A 17,834-nucleotide genomic window follows, 5' to 3' on the forward strand; every position below is an offset into this window, starting at 1 on the left:
CTGCTCCAGGTCTCTGAGATTTGAAGGGTGCCTTCTCCAAACTGCTATTTTCAGATCTCTCCGCAGGTGTTCTATGGGATTCAGGTCTGGACTCATTGCTGGCCACTTTAGAAGTCTCCAGTGCTTTCTCTCAAACCATTTCCTAGTGCTTTTTGAAGTGTGTTTTGGGTCATTGTCCTGCTGGAAGACCCATGACCTCTTAGGGAGACCCATCTTTCTCACACTGGGCCCTACATTATGCTGCAAAATTTGTTGGTAGCATTCAGACTTCTTAATGCCATGCACACGGTCAAGCAGTCCAGTGCCAGAGATAGCAAAGCAACCCCAAAACATCAGGGAACCTCCGCCATGTTTGACTGTGGGGACTGTGTTCTTTTCTTTGAAGGCCTGCTTTTTTTCCATAAACTCTATGTTGAGGCCTTTTCCCAAAAAGCTCTCGTTTTGTCTCACTTGACCAGAGAAAATGCTTCCAAAACGTTTTTGGCTTTCTCAGGTAAGTTTTAGCAAACTCCAACCGGGCTTTTTAATGTCTCTGGGTCAGAAGTGGGGTCTTCCTGGGTATCCCACCATTGAGTCCCTTTTCATTCAGACGCCAACGGATAGTATGGGTTGACACTGTTGTACCCTCGGACTGCAGGACAGCTCGAACTTGTTTAGATGTTAGTCGAGGTTCTTTATCCACCGTCCGCACAATCTTTCGTTGAAATCTCTCGTAAATTTTTCTTTTCCGTCCACATGTAGGAAGGTTAGCCAAAGTGCCATGGGTTTTACACTTATCGATGACACTGGAACATTCAGGTCTTTGGAGATGGGACTTGTAGCCTTGAGATTGCCCATGCTTCCTCACAATTTTGCTTCCCAAGTCCTCACAGTTCTTTGGTCTTCTTTCTTTTCTCCATGCTCAATGTGGTACAAACAAGGACACAGGACAGAGGGTGAGTCAACTTTAATCGATTTTAACTGGTTGCAAATGTGATTTAGTTATTGCCACCACCTATTATGTGCCACAGGTAAGTAACAGGTGCTGTTAATTACACAAATTAAAGAAGCATCACATGATTTTTCAAAGGGTGCCGAAATTTTTGCCCGGCCCATTTTTGGTGTTTTGTGTAAAGTGATAATGATTTAATTTTTTTTTCTATTCTCTTTTGTGTTTTTTCATTGAAAGCAAAATAAAAAGATATTACGACCAAAGAAATTGTATTTGCAATCATTTTTGGGGAGAAATTGAGCATTGTCTGACAGAATTGCAGGGGTGCCTACTTTTGGCCAGCAGTGTATATTAGAGGCGTGCGAAATTTCCGATTCTTAGATTATTCGCGATTCGGTCGTGGAAAATTCGAGAACGATTGTCAAACATCCAAGTTCCGATTATTGAATTATACCAGGTAAAGCGGAACTAAAACACAGTCGGTCTTCGGGGCGCAATGAGGAATGGACCGAGAGTAAATATGTTCAACTCATGCCGCTACATAAAAAAACAATCATACCTGACTGTGGCCGACAGCGGCTACAAACAACGCCCAGTTGCTAGTTGCTACAAACATACAGCCACATACGGCTACAGAAGATATCACATTTATGTGGAACTAGATGCAGAATGACAGACGACGGCAGAGTTAGAACATGTATTAGAGAACTGGATTCGAAATGACAGACTCGGCCGGGGTTAGTAAACAGCCGCCATCTTAAAGCAGTAGACCTCTCTAGAAGGCTCTGTTGTAGCGAACCTAATTAACTTTTTATCTAAAATACTCCTAAGTCGTTAAAATACTGACTTGAATCTATCTTTAAATGATGAAACAGTTTTAAAACTTTGACATGTCAAAAGTAGACAGAAGGGAAATTATGGAATAACGGGAGCAATTTTAACTTTTAACGGTTGATTCACAACATTAAATTAATTGAATGTAGTTTAAAGCTGCTGATACAGAATGGGGACATGAGTATTTTATTTGCCATTTTGAACTGTTAAGTTGATACAGAACTAGTAGTTTGGTTTAGCCTGAGAGGATTTTTGAACAATTTTGGAACTATGTACAAAACATTAAAAGCGGGAGGGGGGTGGGGTGGGGGGTATCAATAATCGATTTATAATCGAATCGGAGTCTCTGAATCGGAATTTAATCGTTAGGTGCCCGAAGATTCCCACCTTTAGTGTATATATTAGGGCTGTCAAACGATAAAATTTTTTAATCGAGTTAATTACAGCTTAAAAATTAATTAATCGTAATTAATCGCAATTAATCGCAATTCAAACCATCTATAAAATATGCCATATTTTTCTGTAAATTATATATATATATATATATATATATTCTGTAAAATAAATTGTTGGAATGGAAAGACAAGACACAAGATGGATATATACATTCAACATACGGTACATAAGGACTGTAGTGGGCATTTCACTCTACTGTCATATAAATCTGTCTATGCTATCCTCACTCCGAAGCGTCTACTTTTTCCAAAGCTAGACAGCCAGTGAACGACGCCTTAATAATCAGACTTCTTCCTTTTTCATCTGATTTATTAATAAAATGGCCTCAAACCATTGTCCTCTTTAGACCGTCATAAAACTACAAAAAAAGTACACAAGCATTGCATTAGCAACAACGTTAGCTTAGCACGCTATACAGGTTCACTAAACATAAACAAAAAGCGTCTCATACAAAAAATATAACATTTCGCTTACTAACATAATATGTACATTCTTTACAACAACCATACTTACGGACAAATCTTGTCCAAGGATCATATATGCACAACATTACAACGTAGGCGTCAGCCCGAGACGTCGTGCAGCCATATTGAACTGGCAAGAAAACAATAAACCATGTCGCAAAGCGACCACAAGAGTTCGCTGTTAGACAGCAAAAAAAGCATTGCTGTAAAACTTACCAAAAGGCAGAATACTGTCTGAGCGGGACATGTGCGTTAATTGCGTCAAATATTTTAACGTGATTAATTTTAAAAATTACCGCCCGTTAACGCGATAATTTTGACAGCCCTAATATATATATATATATATCTTTACAAAAAGCAAGGCACGTTGGGAATTCCAGCCTGAACACTGTCTCCCTCTTTGTCACTTTCCCAAACAGTGTGACGAATTATGAATTCAAAACAATTCGAAATGGCAGTATTTAACAAAACAAAGATGTCTTAGCTACAAAGAAAGCAGACAACCAAATTCTTTCCCTTATTAACATGAATTATGACTATGTTATCTTAATATCGTGGTAGAAGTCAAATCCACTCACAAGTACTAATAAACAAATATCTTACATTTCTTCTTACATCTAACATTTGTGCAAAAATATTTATGCTACTGCATTTCTTCTATTAAGGTTTGATACAGCACTACTTTATGCATTTTCCAATTGTGACAGGTCTTTCAAATATATCATTATAGTGATATAAAATAGCCCAGCTGACTACTGAGAACTATTTAGAACTCAAGTGATGTGCTCGGTGAGGTCATACACTCAAACTTAACGTGGCTTACCTTCTTCTGTTGGATTTTGTAGTGACAAACTTAAATTTGGCAGTTGTTGTGGCTCTTATCCTTGCACGTTAGCCATTTATCATCCTCAGCAGTCTTTCCGTGACACATAATTCATGATGTAGCCTTCACACGCCACACAACACACTAGATTTTCAAATGTAAACAGAAGACTTGTGATGTCATGAATAGCAAGTGACAGTCAACACAATTTGTTTACAGATGCAACAACCCCCAAAATGGCTTTAAGGACTTTTTTTTTTTATTGCAGAGAACAGTCCGGTGAAGAGATTTTGGAACAAAAGAAGCAATGTGGCAGGCATCATAAATACTCGTCCAGCCTTAACACTTTATAACCTTCCTTTTATGACGCTTAGAAGAGTGAGACAATGTGGAAGATGGAGCGAAGCTTTTACTAGATAACGCCAAAAGTCACATTTAATGACATAATACGCTGGCTGCTTATCGTGGCGGGGACACATGGAAGTCGAAAATTCTAAATCCACTTTGCCTCCCTCTGTGCAGTTAAAAGAACATGTGGACGTTTGGGGAAAAAATAACACTCTCGTAGCTGGGGTTTTATTTGCTCTGGCGTGCGTGGAAATAGATGATGATGTTTCCTGCCTCACACTGCGATGAAAGAACATCGCTCCCAAAAACCCAAAAAGTCCAAGAGCTTTGTTGGACTGAATGCCACATACTCCCATTTAAACGTGATTGTGTAGCCAAGTAGTTAAAACACTACAGGTTTTCAATCCCCATTGAGAAAGATGAGAATCCAAAGCCACACCAAAGAACACAGCACTCTCAGAAACTCTATACTTCTCTGTAATCATCAGAGAATTGAACCTCTGACTGGTAATACTAGTTTCTGCTGACCTGAGTATGAAATGGCGCTCGTGTCCCGTGATTGACAGCTTACAGGCGGAGCTAGGAGGTCACATTATTGATTGGATCAATTGGAGGGATGGGCATTTTCTTTTATTATTGTTATTTGAACACTCTGAACTGTAGTTTTCATACCATTGCCTAGGGAAGTCATGCTTTAGGTCAAGTCATAATTCTACAAGCAGGGTACACACATACCGCAAAACTTAATAGTACAAACTTCTAGTATGTTTCATGAAATGGTACCGTTTCTCTTGGCTGTACTGCTTCCTGTAAGTGTTTTTTCATCCAATCTTAAGGAATTTCGAATCAGTTGCCGATGTAACTTAAACTGTGTCAGCAAAGGGATTGTTTCTTTAACAAGCAAGATTTCAAATTCATCTCAGGGTTCAGCATTTTTCTGTTCCGATTGGTTGGTCGGAACAAATGCCGTCCAATCCATTCTGACGGGGATGGCTGGCAGTAAATGATCATGTTTCAGTGCTCTTGACAATCAGACATCCAATCCATTTTGACTGCGAGGAGGTGGCAGTTCGGATGGACGTCGATCACAATAAATAGCAGCCAATTAATTAACTCATGAAATAATTAAGGCTGGGCAATAATTACAAATCTTACTGGCGATAAATAGCCTGAGAATCTTGCGATTAATTGCAGTCATACAAACCAATAAAAAGTTGTATATGTGTATACTAGTCCTTCTAAAAAAATTAGCATATTGTGATAAAGTTCATTATTTTCTGTAATGTACTGATAAACATTAGACTTTCATATATTTTAGATTCATTACACACAACTGAAGTCGTTCAAACCTTTTAATGTTTTAATATTGATGATTTTGGGGAAAAAGTCAAGAAAAAACAAAAATCCCTATCTCAGAAAATTAGCATATCATGAAAGGGTACTCTACATAAAGAAGCTACTAACCTAATCACCTGAATCAACAAATTAATTCAAACCCCCTGTGAAAGATTCCTGAGGCTTTTAAAAACTCCCAGCTTGGTTCATTACTGAAAACCGCAATCATTGGCAAGACTGCCGACTTCACTGCTTGTCCAGAAGGCCATCACTGACCCCCTCAAGCAAGAGGCTTATACACAGAAATACATTTCTGAGCGAACAGGCTGTTCCCAGAGTGCTGTATCAAGGCACCTCAGTGGGAAGTCTGTGGGAAGGAAAAAGTGTGGCAGGAAAGATTGTGGAGAAGGGCCGATTCCAGACCTTGGGGGACCTGCAGAAACAGTGGACTGAGTCTGGAGTACAGTAGAAACATCCAGAGCCACCGTGTGCTGGAAATGGGCTACAGGTGCCGCATTCCCCAGGTCAAGCCACTTTAAACCTGAAACAGCAGAAGAAGAGCCTGACCTGGGCTACAGAGAAGCAGCACTGGACTGTTGGTGAGTGCTCCAAAGTACTTTTTTCAGATGAATGCAAATTTTATATGTCATTCGGAAATCAAGGTACCAGAGTTTGGAGGAAGACTGGGGAGAAAGAAATGCCAAAATGCTTGAAGTCTAGTGTCAAGTACCAACAGTCAGTGATGGTCTGGGGTGCCATGTCAACTGCTGGTGTTGGTCTACTGTGTTTTATCAAGGACAGGGTCAATGCAGCTAGCTATCAGGAGATTTTCGAGCACTTCATGCTTCCATCTGCTGAAAAGCTTTATGGAGATGAATATTTCATTTTTCAGCACGACCTAGCACCTGCTCACAGTGCCAAAATCACTGGTAAATGGTTTACTGACCATGGCATTACTGTGCTCAATTGGCCTACCAACTCTCCTGCCCTGAACCCCATAGAGAATCTGTGGGATATTGTGAAGAGGAAGTTGGGAGACACTAGACCCAACAATGTGGATGAGCTTAAGGCCGCTATCAAAGCATCATGGGCCTCCGTACACCTCAGCAGTTCCACAGGCTGATTGCCTCCATGCCACGCCGCATTGAATCAGTCATTTCTGCAAAAGGATTCCCGACCAAGTATTGAGTGCATAGCTGATATAATTGAAGGTTGACTTTTTTTGTATTAAAAAACACTTTTTTGTATTGGTCGGATGAAATATGCAGATTTTTTTAGATAGGGATTTTTGTTTTTTCTTGACTTTTTTGCCAAAATTATCAATATTAAAACAATAAAAGGTTTGAACTACAAAAAAACAAAACAATAAAAGGCTTGAACTACTTCAGTTGTGTGGAATGAATCTAAAATATATGAAAGTCTAATGTTTATCAGTACATTAAAGAAAATAATGAACTTTATCACAATATGCTAATTTTTTAGAAGGACTATTATGTATACGACTTCCCTCTTCCTGTCCTATCAGTTATTACTTGTATTTCCTCCCTACATGGTGTCCCCTTGGTAAGGAAGTCATAATGATTTAACTGCATTGGAAAGAGAAACATAAGACATGCCCCCCCCCGCCCCCCCTAAAGCATATAAAAACAAAAAACCTCAAATGTATAGTTTTTTTTACACACTGCAAATGTAATAATTATGATATAAATGAGATTAAAAAAAAGAATGATTTGTACACGTATACATGCATATACCTCAACATTTTTAAATACTGTATTCTTTTTTTTAATTGAAATAAAATTTGTGATGGACTGAGGGCGCAAAGTAGCGAGGGGTAACTGTAGGACAGTCTAAAAAAGGCAAAACTTTTTCTTACTGTTGTTAATGCGCGATTTTTTAAAAAACTATTAATTTGAAAGTTAACTTGCCCAGCCTTAGATACAACATTAAGCAGAAGTTCAGAATTTTTTACATCGGGCTTAATCTTATAGTTAGCAGGGGTTTAACATAATTTTCGGACTACAAGCCGCTACTTTTCTTCCTAATTTTGAATCCTGCGGTTTATAGTCCAGTGTGGATTATTGATTTATTTGGGTTAATAGGGAACACTCGATTTGACAGGAGCGTCATAAGACTGCCATAAGACCGTCATAATTACAACATGACACTATCATGGGCATTAATAAATAGTTATGATAGATGTCATTAAGTGTCATCCAGTAAATTATGTTACTACCATGTCACACACATTTATGTCCAGCTCTGATCTTTTTGATCCATACAAAAGCGAGATAATTTGCCATCTGTCATAAGCATTCATTAATGCTTATGGCAGTGTCATTTCATAATTATGAGGGTCTCATGACAATCTTATGGCGCTACTGTCAAATCAAGTATTACCAAATATCCTAACTAGCAATTAATGAAACAACTGTAACAGTAACTGAAGAAATAATTAGCATAGAACACGCGATGCATGCTAGGAGGCATGTTGGACGTCAACAGTGTTGAAAGCAGGTGGCAGCAAAGGTTGACTGTCTCCTTCAAGGGAGCAGTGATAGCCAAATGAAGCTCCTTGAAGCAATGAAGCTTTGCAGCCAATTCGTTCAAAGCTTGATGGTGGTTCATATGGTCTTATGACAGTCTTATGATGCCGCTGTCAATAAAGTGTTTCCAGTCAATATCTTTTGGTGTCAATATCCCATAATATAGTGAGGACAGCTGCAGTTTATAGTCCAAAGCGGCTTATCTATGAACAAATGCCGTTTTCGTGTCAAATTAGGTGGGTGGCGACTTATAGTCAGGTGCGCCTTACAGTCCGAAAAATAAGGTAATTAGTTGGTGGAGTTGATTTCAACAAATTCTGTGCAGTTTGTCAGTAATGTGGCTAAGCTAACACGAGTCAATTGGGCTGACTCAGCATGCCAACAAAAAAACGATACAGATCTACGAATGGAGTTTGTTGAAATCAACGCCACAGATAAATTAAACCCTCGCTAAATCGAAGATTAAGCTTGATGTCAAAAATTCTGATCTTCCCCTTTAAAGCCGTTACAAAAGTAGGAATGTTGTTGAACTGTTAAGTGGTAATACACTGAAGTTACTGTTTGGTTAACGTAAAAACAAAACAGCTCATTTTTTGCAGCAGACAATTAGTTCAATAATGAAATAACTTTTTCAGTGCCATTGAAGATAATGGACGTCAAAGCATGTGGGTCTATTCATCCTTCTAGTGTGAATTTAAAATAGTTTGTCACTAGGAGATGACCAAACCATTTAAAATGTGTTCAAATGGATTGGACCTCTATCACTGTCAATGGCAGCCAATAAGTTAAAGCTGTTAGAAAAATAGAAGGTTGTTCACCTCTTTGCTTATTTGGTATAAGTAAATGTGACAAAATCACTGATCAATCTAAAAACAGTTCATTTTTAACGTGACTATGGCTCATCTATCGCCGTCAATGGTTAATCAGAATTCCTATGGTAATATGCATTGTATATTTTATTTTATTTTGTCGGGTAATGAGATCAATTTGATTCTGAACTCTTCCAGTTGAGCAGTTGAATGCTTGTTTAAGATTATGATGCCCATCCCTAAACTGACTTTTTTTTTTTCATTCTGAGAATACACACACAAACACACAAAAAAAATGGATTCGCACCCGCTGGCTGACATCAAGAGGAAAAAGCTTAGTGCATGAACGAGCATAGCTGAGGCACAGCATGGAGTAGAAAAATATGTTCTATAATCTGGGCGGGAGTGTGCAAATATCAGGAAATTATGGGCTTTTCTCTGGCAAATACACAGTATAGGTACATTAGGCAATATGAATTAAGGAAAGAATTGCGGTGACAAGTCCAGAGGTAATTTTGTTCAGTACCTTCTGCCATCTAGTGGCTTTGTTGAAGTACAGGAGAAGAGGGCTTATAAGCAGGCATGCTAGCTAGCTTCCCCAACGGTGGCATTTTAATATATATAAATATATAGATATATATCGGAAAGGGTCACTACACATGAGAAGGAATGTATCTTGAGGGAAGGAAGATATCGGAATGAAATAGTTGGAGCAAGAAATACCAGAATAATTTCATCCATTCACTCACATTCATTCTCCCGGAGAACATTAAACATGTTGACGGCCAAGCCGGACGTCGTGCGCTCGCTCCGTCTGAAGCTTTCATCTTCATCGCCGTCGTCGTCATCGTCCGCGTCGCGGTCTCGCTCTTCCTCGGGCTCGGTGCTAGATTCGCCATCCTCTTCGTCGTCTCGCTTTCCTGCGCTGTCGTCTTCTGACGTCCGTCCTTGGAGGGCTAGAATATCTGGGATATCTGTGTGACTTTCCCAATGATCTGTAGATGGCATGCATGCAGTAAATTATATACAGTATCGAAAGTGTTTTATGGTCTATGTTGCAGATTTTCTCAGGTGGCTCACCTCTCAAGCAGCTGTAGCCACGTGGTCTGAGGCAGAGGCAGAGGCGGCCGTCGGTGGCTAATCTCAGTAGGCTGTTTGCTGCCCGGTATACATCGTTACGAGCCGCCTTCGCAGTCTTGTAGCCTCTCCTCTCGGCCCACGCTGGAAATCGAGAGCAGTGTCAATAAAGTGTAGCCTCCAAAATCCAGAAATCTGAAGTTTAAGCAAACTTTTTTGAGAAAATGTCCTTTTGAACAGTATATGGTATTTATCGGAACATAAAAAAGCCAGACCTTAAGTACATAGAGGAACACAATTTTTCATTGAGTTAGGTGCGACAGTTTCTTTTTAAACTAACCGCATTTTTTAAACCACAAGATCCCTGTTACCCTAAAAACTATGAAAAAAGATGTACTACTTGATATATGTGCTAATATCATTTAAATAAAAATCAAATATAGACATAAAATGAAATATAAAAGAAACAGGCAACCTACGATTTAAGGAAGTGACCCAAAATCAACAGATGACCTGGCAATGCCGCAAATCAACAGTAAGTGACCCAAAATAATAGTGATCCGGAAATCAACAGTTAGTGATCTCAGGGTTCCTACAGGTTTCCTCAATTTAAGACTTTTTAAGACCTAATTAAGATCATTAAAAAAAAAAAAAAACTATTCACAGCCATATCGACAAAGAAAAACAAAACACGTGAATTTGTGTTACCGTATTGGCCCGAATATAAGATGGGTTTTTTTTTTTTGCATTGAAATAAGACTGAAAAAGTGGGAGTCGTCTTATATTCGGGGTCTAGACATTATACCCATTCCCGACGCCAGATGGCGCCAGATATCATTGAGGCGAATGCTGAACTTGGAGTAATGTTCTGTCATGGCAGATCTTAGCTACTCTCAAGTTTAACCAGTTTGCATTATTTTATTGCAATGTTTTTCCTTATTCAGATATGTTTCAAGCCTACAGTTAGTTAGATTTCAATTTGATGGTTAATGCAGTTATTGCAATTTTGTTGTTTCATCACAATAGATTGGTTTATTTACATTTAAAAAAACAGAAGCCATTCATTTAAGAATGTGATTGCACTTTAGTTTACATATTTAAATGTTCAGATATTAAGATTTGAATGAGGCAAAAAAAAACAAAAAAAAAACATGCTTTTTCTCTCTCAAATATATTGTTAGAATTGTTTGTTTCAGATGTAATTATTTTCTATATAAAAATTTGGTGTTCAAAAAGTCTTTTTTCAAATTTGAGTCTTGAAAAAGGGGGGTCATCTTATAATCAGGGCCGTCTTATATTCGGGCCAACACGGCAATTTATTTCTCGAAAGTGGAAATGTGGAATGAGTGCAGGATCTAAGAATGCAGCGTATTGAATAGGCTACCCTTGCGATACCCCCACAGCGCAGACACGGACAACAGGCAAAGTAGAGGTGTTCTCATTAGCATTTAGCATGGCGGGCGTCATCTTAAACTCCCGGGCAAACACAACACCTTTGCTTTCACAGTTTCTACGGACCCAAACAATGTGCCACTCTTGCAAATCCACTAGCAATCGTAGCTGGGCTGGGATGAAGGGGAGCTGTAGCACTAGCAGCTAGCTGGCCAGCGTTAGCTGCTGTCGCATCGCTTTCATTAGGAGCTTGCTGGCTGGCTTTAGCGTCTGTCTCTTCAGGCTTCTGAGCAGTAGTGACGAGATTTGTCGTTCACTTGAGTAAACGAATCCATTCCGGTTCGTTCAGTAAAAAGATTCGTTCAAACAAATCGTTCAACGAATCGTTCGCCCCCCTCATCTCCCTCCCCGCCCAAACGAATCGTTCGGTTACTGAACGGGAAGTGACGTTGCCGAACGAATCACCAAAGACCGCTTCGCAGTATAACTGAACGGGAAGTGACATTGCTTGGTCCCTCCCTCTCTTCCACATTGACCACTCGTCGTAGTTTCAGAAATGAGTGACAGGCGGTATCATTCTGCTTTCACAGACAGCCTCATCTCCCTCCTGCTGCTGCAAAAGCGAGGGAGAACTTCCGCGTCGTCTGTCCTAGTTCTATGGGCTCAAAGTCATGGCTCGTGCTTGCATTTCGATTTAGGACACGGTTAAACATTTTCCTTTTGTGAGGGGAGTAGGGGGCGGGGGCGCACGGACTTTCTTTAGCAGGTTCTTGATCACACATACAATCACATATACAGCATGTTTGCTGTCACGAAAATAAAAATACATCGAAAGTTTAATTTCTGAATATGGAACGACCAACACATCATATTTACATCTCGCTCTGTTGTATTTTTGTTTTTTAGTATTAAGATGATCGTGTTGAATTTTTGCACTGGTATTAATAAATAAAATAATCCGGTCAGCTCCCCTGTCGTCCCCGCATCTCAGATCGTCAAATGCCGACGAGAAATAATTGTTTGCTCTTTACGATGTCGCCTTTCTACTCTCATTAGTCTGTTAAGAAAAATGTAGACATATTGCGACATCTCCCGTGTCCGCGTGCTTTGTTTTTGGGCGCTTGAGTAGCACATGATGGACGGATTGACATAATTTGTCAAACCAACCAACACCTGACACGAAAAAAAAAAAAAAACACTCGGAAAAAAATTACATGTATATACAGTTTCATTGCAAATCAGTATTATGGTGATCATATTGTTTTTTTGCACTGGTATTAATAAATAAAATAATCCGGTCAGCTCCCCTGCCGTCCCCGCATCTCAGATCGTCAAATGCTGACGAGAAATAATTGTTAGCTCTTTACGATGTCGCCTTTCTACTCTCATTAGTCTGTTAAGAAAAATGTAGACATATTGCGACATCTCCCGTGTCTGCGTGCGTTGTTTTGGGCGCTTGAGTAGCACATGATGGACGGATTGACATAATTTGTCAAACCAACCAACACCCGAAACGCTGACACGAAAAAAATAAAATAAAACACTCGGGAAAAAATTGACATGTATATACAGTTTCATTGCAAATCAGTATCATGGTGATCATACTAAATATTTTTTTCTGTGCACATATGAGGTAAATATCGCTGCCATGAAGCCTCCATATAGTGACAGTTCTCTGCCCGCTTCACTGCCGTCACGCGACCGCAGCTCAGCTTTTGCTTGCCTCGTAGCTACCCGTGTTTTAAATTACTGTAAATTTGATAGTATGTCGTCATAGGCAGTCACGAGTTTGTTGAGAAAAGTACTACTCTAAACAATGCTCGCTAGATTTGTGTGGTGTTTTTGTCTGTTTGAGCAGCATTTGATAGGCTCCACGTTAACAAATATGTGACAAAGTCATTTCCTTTCATTTTCTGATTCGTTCACCGCATAGTCATTACTGGAAAATCAAGTTAGCAGCAAGCTAGGTCAGGAACCGGAGGACCGAGTCACTGAATGGGAAGTGACAAAACTCAGTCTTGCCCCCCTGCCTGCACGCTGGCTGCTTATTGGCCACACGTGGACGTGAGTGACAAACGCCCTGATTCTGTTTCCGCTCCCTCCCCTGCCCGCGATGAGGCTGGCGTCTGATTGGTCGTGTGCGATGTCAGAAGACGCTGCCGCTTGCTCAACGCCCTCCCACGCAGCGAACAAGCACCACCTTCATAGAACGAATCAGTGCAGATGATGATTAGTTCGGTCTCGTTCACCAAAACAATTCGTTCAAAAAGAACGAATCGTTCGCGACCGATACAACACTACTGAGCAGCTGGCTGTCTTATTCATGCAGACTGAAAAACTCTGGCAATGTAAGAAGTTTGTTTTGTTACTCTCATGAAGGTTATGTGCTTGGATGATTTAGCATGGGACTCTAGCGCCTTCATGCCCATTGTACCCAGCGGAATCTTTTTTTGCAAAGCCTCGAACACACTGCTATCCACTGGTTTGAGCCATAGGCGAAAGGATTGTTTACCCAACCAGGCTTCGTTGAATTTACCTTTCCCTCACATGACGGACATAAACATTCAACATACTGTACATAAGTACTGTATTTGTTTATTATAACAATATATCCACAAGATGGCATTAACATTATTAACATTCTTTCTGTTAAAAGGGATCCACGGATAGAAAGACTTGCAGTTCTTAAAAGATAATTTTGAGTACAAGTTATAATAATTTTATATAAACACCCCTCTTAATGTTTTTGTTTTAATAAAATTTGTAAAATTTTCAATCAAAAAATAAACGGGACGTCACATGTGCTCCCTGCCGTTCTTCCACGGTGTCTTTAACTATGTGAGGTAGTGAATGAAATACACCACAAGGTGTCAGTGGCGAGTTTTAAATTAATTAGAGATCTAGCCAAGGCAAAGTCTGAGTAAGTTCTATGTGTATTTTGCCTAGCTATTTTGATTGGGAATGCCAGTTCTCTTTGCATTGAGTGCTTTTCTTTTTGTGAACATTATTTTTTGAGAGATAAGAATATTATTTTTGTCATGCTTTCACTAAATGATACTGTAGCGACTTAACTGTTCCGCCCAAATGCATGATGGGAAGTTGGGCAACCATGACTGTCAGTGGCTGCCAATGGTATACAGTATGTTCTGCGTTGAGTTAAATTAAGCGTGTTAAGAAAAAGATAAGTAAAAAAAGACTCTCACTCGCATTTCTTTGCCTTTGCCCTCTCAATGTGTTAAAACGGCGTCATTCCGTGCATGCGTTAATTGCTTCAAATATTTTAACGTGATTAATTTAAAAAATTAATTACCGCCCGTTAACGCGCTAAATTTGACAGCACTACTTTTAAAACTTAAAGACCTCGTGGGAACCGTGGATCCAAAATCCACAGGGGGTGACCCGGGAATGCCACAAAATCAACAGGAAATACCCTTAAATTGCCTGAAATAATCAGAAACTGAAACGCGGGAATTTACCAACTGGCAGAGCAAAACGTAATCCCACTCAATTTCTGCAGAAATTGCATTTTGTAGTTTAACACTTATGTTTTTACAAAGGATATGGCTACTATACTAATGATTGTGTGAAAGTAGTAACAACATAGCAAGTAGGTAAACTATAGACAAAATACAATGTGCTAGATCAAAAACTGACTACAATTTTAGAATGAGCATGCCAATTTTAGTTCTAATCAGCGTTGCATACCCTCGCAAACATCCCAGGCGGTCCACGGGAGCTCCGTTGAAACCTGGTCTCCCAGCTGGGTGTTGAGTTCTTCTAAATTAGGATGTTTGAGCTTCAACACCGAGAGAAAGGGGGTCCTCTCGCATAGATAACCCACAGAGCTGTAGGGTTCTTGCAGCTGCGACACTGGGTAAATACCGGCTAGAATCTAAAAAAACAAAATACATGGTATAGTTTTAAAGATTTTTTTTTTTAAAAGGGGGAAAAAACAAGCCTACCTGGAGCTGTTTGTCCACACATGAAGGGAAGACGAGTCCCGGGCAGTCGCAGAGTTTGACAGTGGGGGTGAGGTAGTAAGTCTGGAAGTATTTGGTGTGGCCCGGCGTCCGGGACACACTCACCACCTTCCTGCCAACCAGGCTATTGATAACGGATGACTTGCCCACATTTGGGAAGCCTGCCAGAGAAAACAGTAGATGCTAAGCATCGTTTTGTGAGCTGCAAGTTATCAGGACAGCAATAACAAAGCCTTTTTTTGCCTCCATCTTTTTCAATAGAGCAACTTATGAATATGCCACCAACAACTCTCTAATCAGTTAAATATGATTTGGAACTCGTCTTGCAACAATACCCAAAAATACATGACTGTTACTGGATTCGAGCCAAACTACCGTAATTTTCGGATAATATTTTGTCACCATCTAGTGGTTATTTTTGGTTGTTTCAGGAAATGCAAATGCAGAAAAAAATCTTCACCCAACCTTTTTTTTAGTTTTATTATTATATCTTACTTTACAAGAATTGAGGATAGGTGCCAAACAGAAAAATAAAAATGATTTCTGTACTTTTCAGACTTTATGTATCACATTTTTATGGGGAAATGTGTTAAATAAAGTCCAACCCCAAGAACATACAGTACATTTCATCTTGAGGTGCAACTTAAAATAATGTGACAGGGGACCACAGTATAGAATAGAGACTAGTGATGTGTCAAAGAATACAATTTATTTATTTGTTTTATTTATTTATTTGAAAAAAAGTTCCAAACATATTACAATACTGTATTTTTACAGTACTTCCTCATCCACTTTTTCTGAGAGTGTTGCAGAGTATAAAACGTATATACTTTTGTATATTTTGGCAATGCCCTTGTTTTTCTGGATTTTTTTGTAACTTTTTAGCTCTTAAAAAGTAAAAAAAAAATATATATGAACATATCGTGATAACAAATTTTAGTAGGCGATATATTGTCTCATAAATTATTGCGATATGCGATATTATTGCCTGTTTTTTTTAACCTATTCAACCACAAATATAGTGACGATACATCCTAATTAATCACCTATTGAAATGCAATAAATTGCTATTCTTAAATAAAACAAACTATATTAAAATTTGTAAAAAAAAAAATTTTTTTAAACACACAATGCATGAGTCATTTTGAAGCTTGTTAGGTGCAGAATATGAAATAGGTGAGAAACCCACTGTCATATTTTTTTGCCAATTAGAGCCCATTAAAAGTGTTAATTTGATCCAAAATGAATGTCATCTGTAAAGTGTGCATGCAACAAATTTAAAGTCAAATTATTGCAATTTATTACATTATATTATCATTGCCAATCAGTTTGTTCATAATGGGTGTCGTTTTAAATTTATTCTTGGTGTAGAATCTGAAGTATATGCGAGTGCCTCCAGAAATCTGAACATTTTTTTTTTTCTTTTGATCACATCGCTTGCAAATTCTTTAATCCAGCGAGTTTTCATGTTTGATGTGTCACCTTTTAACCGCAATTTTGCATTGTGGAGAAGACTGTCAATGTTTTATAGCAGACTAAAGTGGTTAGTACATTGTCTTTTTTCCATTGCCTCAATGTAGCAATTCTAACATTTTACAAAGTTGAATATAGAAGTGTTTCCGTATTTTGTATGCCTGAACTTTAATTCCACGGCGTGTTGATGGCCAATAAACATCTGTTGCAGCCGGGAAAACTACCGCCCTCATTTTTATTCACCGTGCGATAATTTGACTTATTGCATATCGCGACAGGCTTAACAAGGCCTGAATGATATTGTAAAAAAACAATTTTGGGGGCGTTTGCCACTGTCATAATGTAAAAGATTTTCAAACAAGAATAACGTAGATAAATGCTTGTCCTTATTAAATGTTTCATTGAGTCCACTCAAACCCACTCACGCTTTGATGCTCGCGCTGCCGAAAACAGCCTCTCACTTACAAAAGGAGTTATGCCGAGTTGCCACAGCATAATTATGACACAGCTCCAAGTTTAATGATTATTTGCACTGCTTGAACATAGGACTACCTCATACACATTTTATATTTATTTAGATTTTATGCTCTCATACTTGCAAGTCACTTTTGCGCCACAATTTCATTGTACACCTGTATAATGACAATAAAGGGCTATATTATTCTATTCTATTCTAACACATTTGTACTTTTGATCGTAGCTATACCGAAACTTCTCTGGCCAGATCAAAGCTACAAACCTGTCAATCATCATTCACGTTAAATACCAAATGCCAGGTGCATTGGTGACCCAAGAAAAACAGTTTGGTCGCAATTCTTAGCAGAAGGGAGGGTGTGGGTTTTTAAATAAAAACCCGATCCTCTGAAAAAATCACGTGATCCAATCGTGACATCCCTAATAGAGACAATGGCCTTTACTTTCACAAGCTGCTCTTCTGTCTCATACAACGCACAACTCCAAGGAACATCTTGCTATATTGAACGCAGCACACCGGCAGGTCACAACAGAACAAGACAACTCTCAGTAACGGTGCCCTAACAAATTACCCATCAACCTATGCAGACGGAACAGACCAATAAAAAGAATCACTCCAAATAGTCGTTAGAATAAAAACAATAGAACATCAGGCTGACCAAATGTGCCTCATGCCTCCCTAGCGCTCAGGACGTACCATATTTTTCGGACTATAAGTCGCAGTTTTTTTTTTCATAGTTTGGCTGGTGGTTGCAACTTATACTCTGGAGCGAAATGTGCGAAATTATTAACCCATTATTATATCATTTCACATGTTATTTTGGTGTTTCGGAGTGACGCTGATGGTTTGGTAAACTTGTTAGCATGTTCTTTATGCTATAGTTATCTGAAT

General features: G+C 39.0%; 1 protein-coding gene across 1 annotated transcript in view; it reads right to left on the bottom strand.

Moving 5' to 3' along the window:
• Nucleotides 1-788: 788 nt before the first annotated feature.
• The window catches only part of gnl1 (guanine nucleotide binding protein-like 1), a 29,043-nt gene continuing 11,997 nt past the window's right edge, over nt 789-17,834 (bottom strand). The window contains exons 9-12 of the mRNA XM_057834957.1: nt 14,978-15,156; nt 14,721-14,907; nt 9,627-9,767; nt 789-9,541 (exon numbers count right to left, since the gene is read on the bottom strand). Coding sequence (XP_057690940.1) covers nt 9,288-9,541; nt 9,627-9,767; nt 14,721-14,907; nt 14,978-15,156 — 761 coding nt within the window. The 3' untranslated portion in view covers nt 789-9,287. The remainder of the gene's footprint in view (nt 9,542-9,626; nt 9,768-14,720; nt 14,908-14,977; nt 15,157-17,834) is intronic.

This window comes from Corythoichthys intestinalis, chromosome 4 (assembly GCF_030265065.1).
Source record: "Corythoichthys intestinalis isolate RoL2023-P3 chromosome 4, ASM3026506v1, whole genome shotgun sequence".
Lineage (NCBI taxonomy): Eukaryota > Metazoa > Chordata > Actinopteri > Syngnathiformes > Syngnathidae > Corythoichthys > Corythoichthys intestinalis.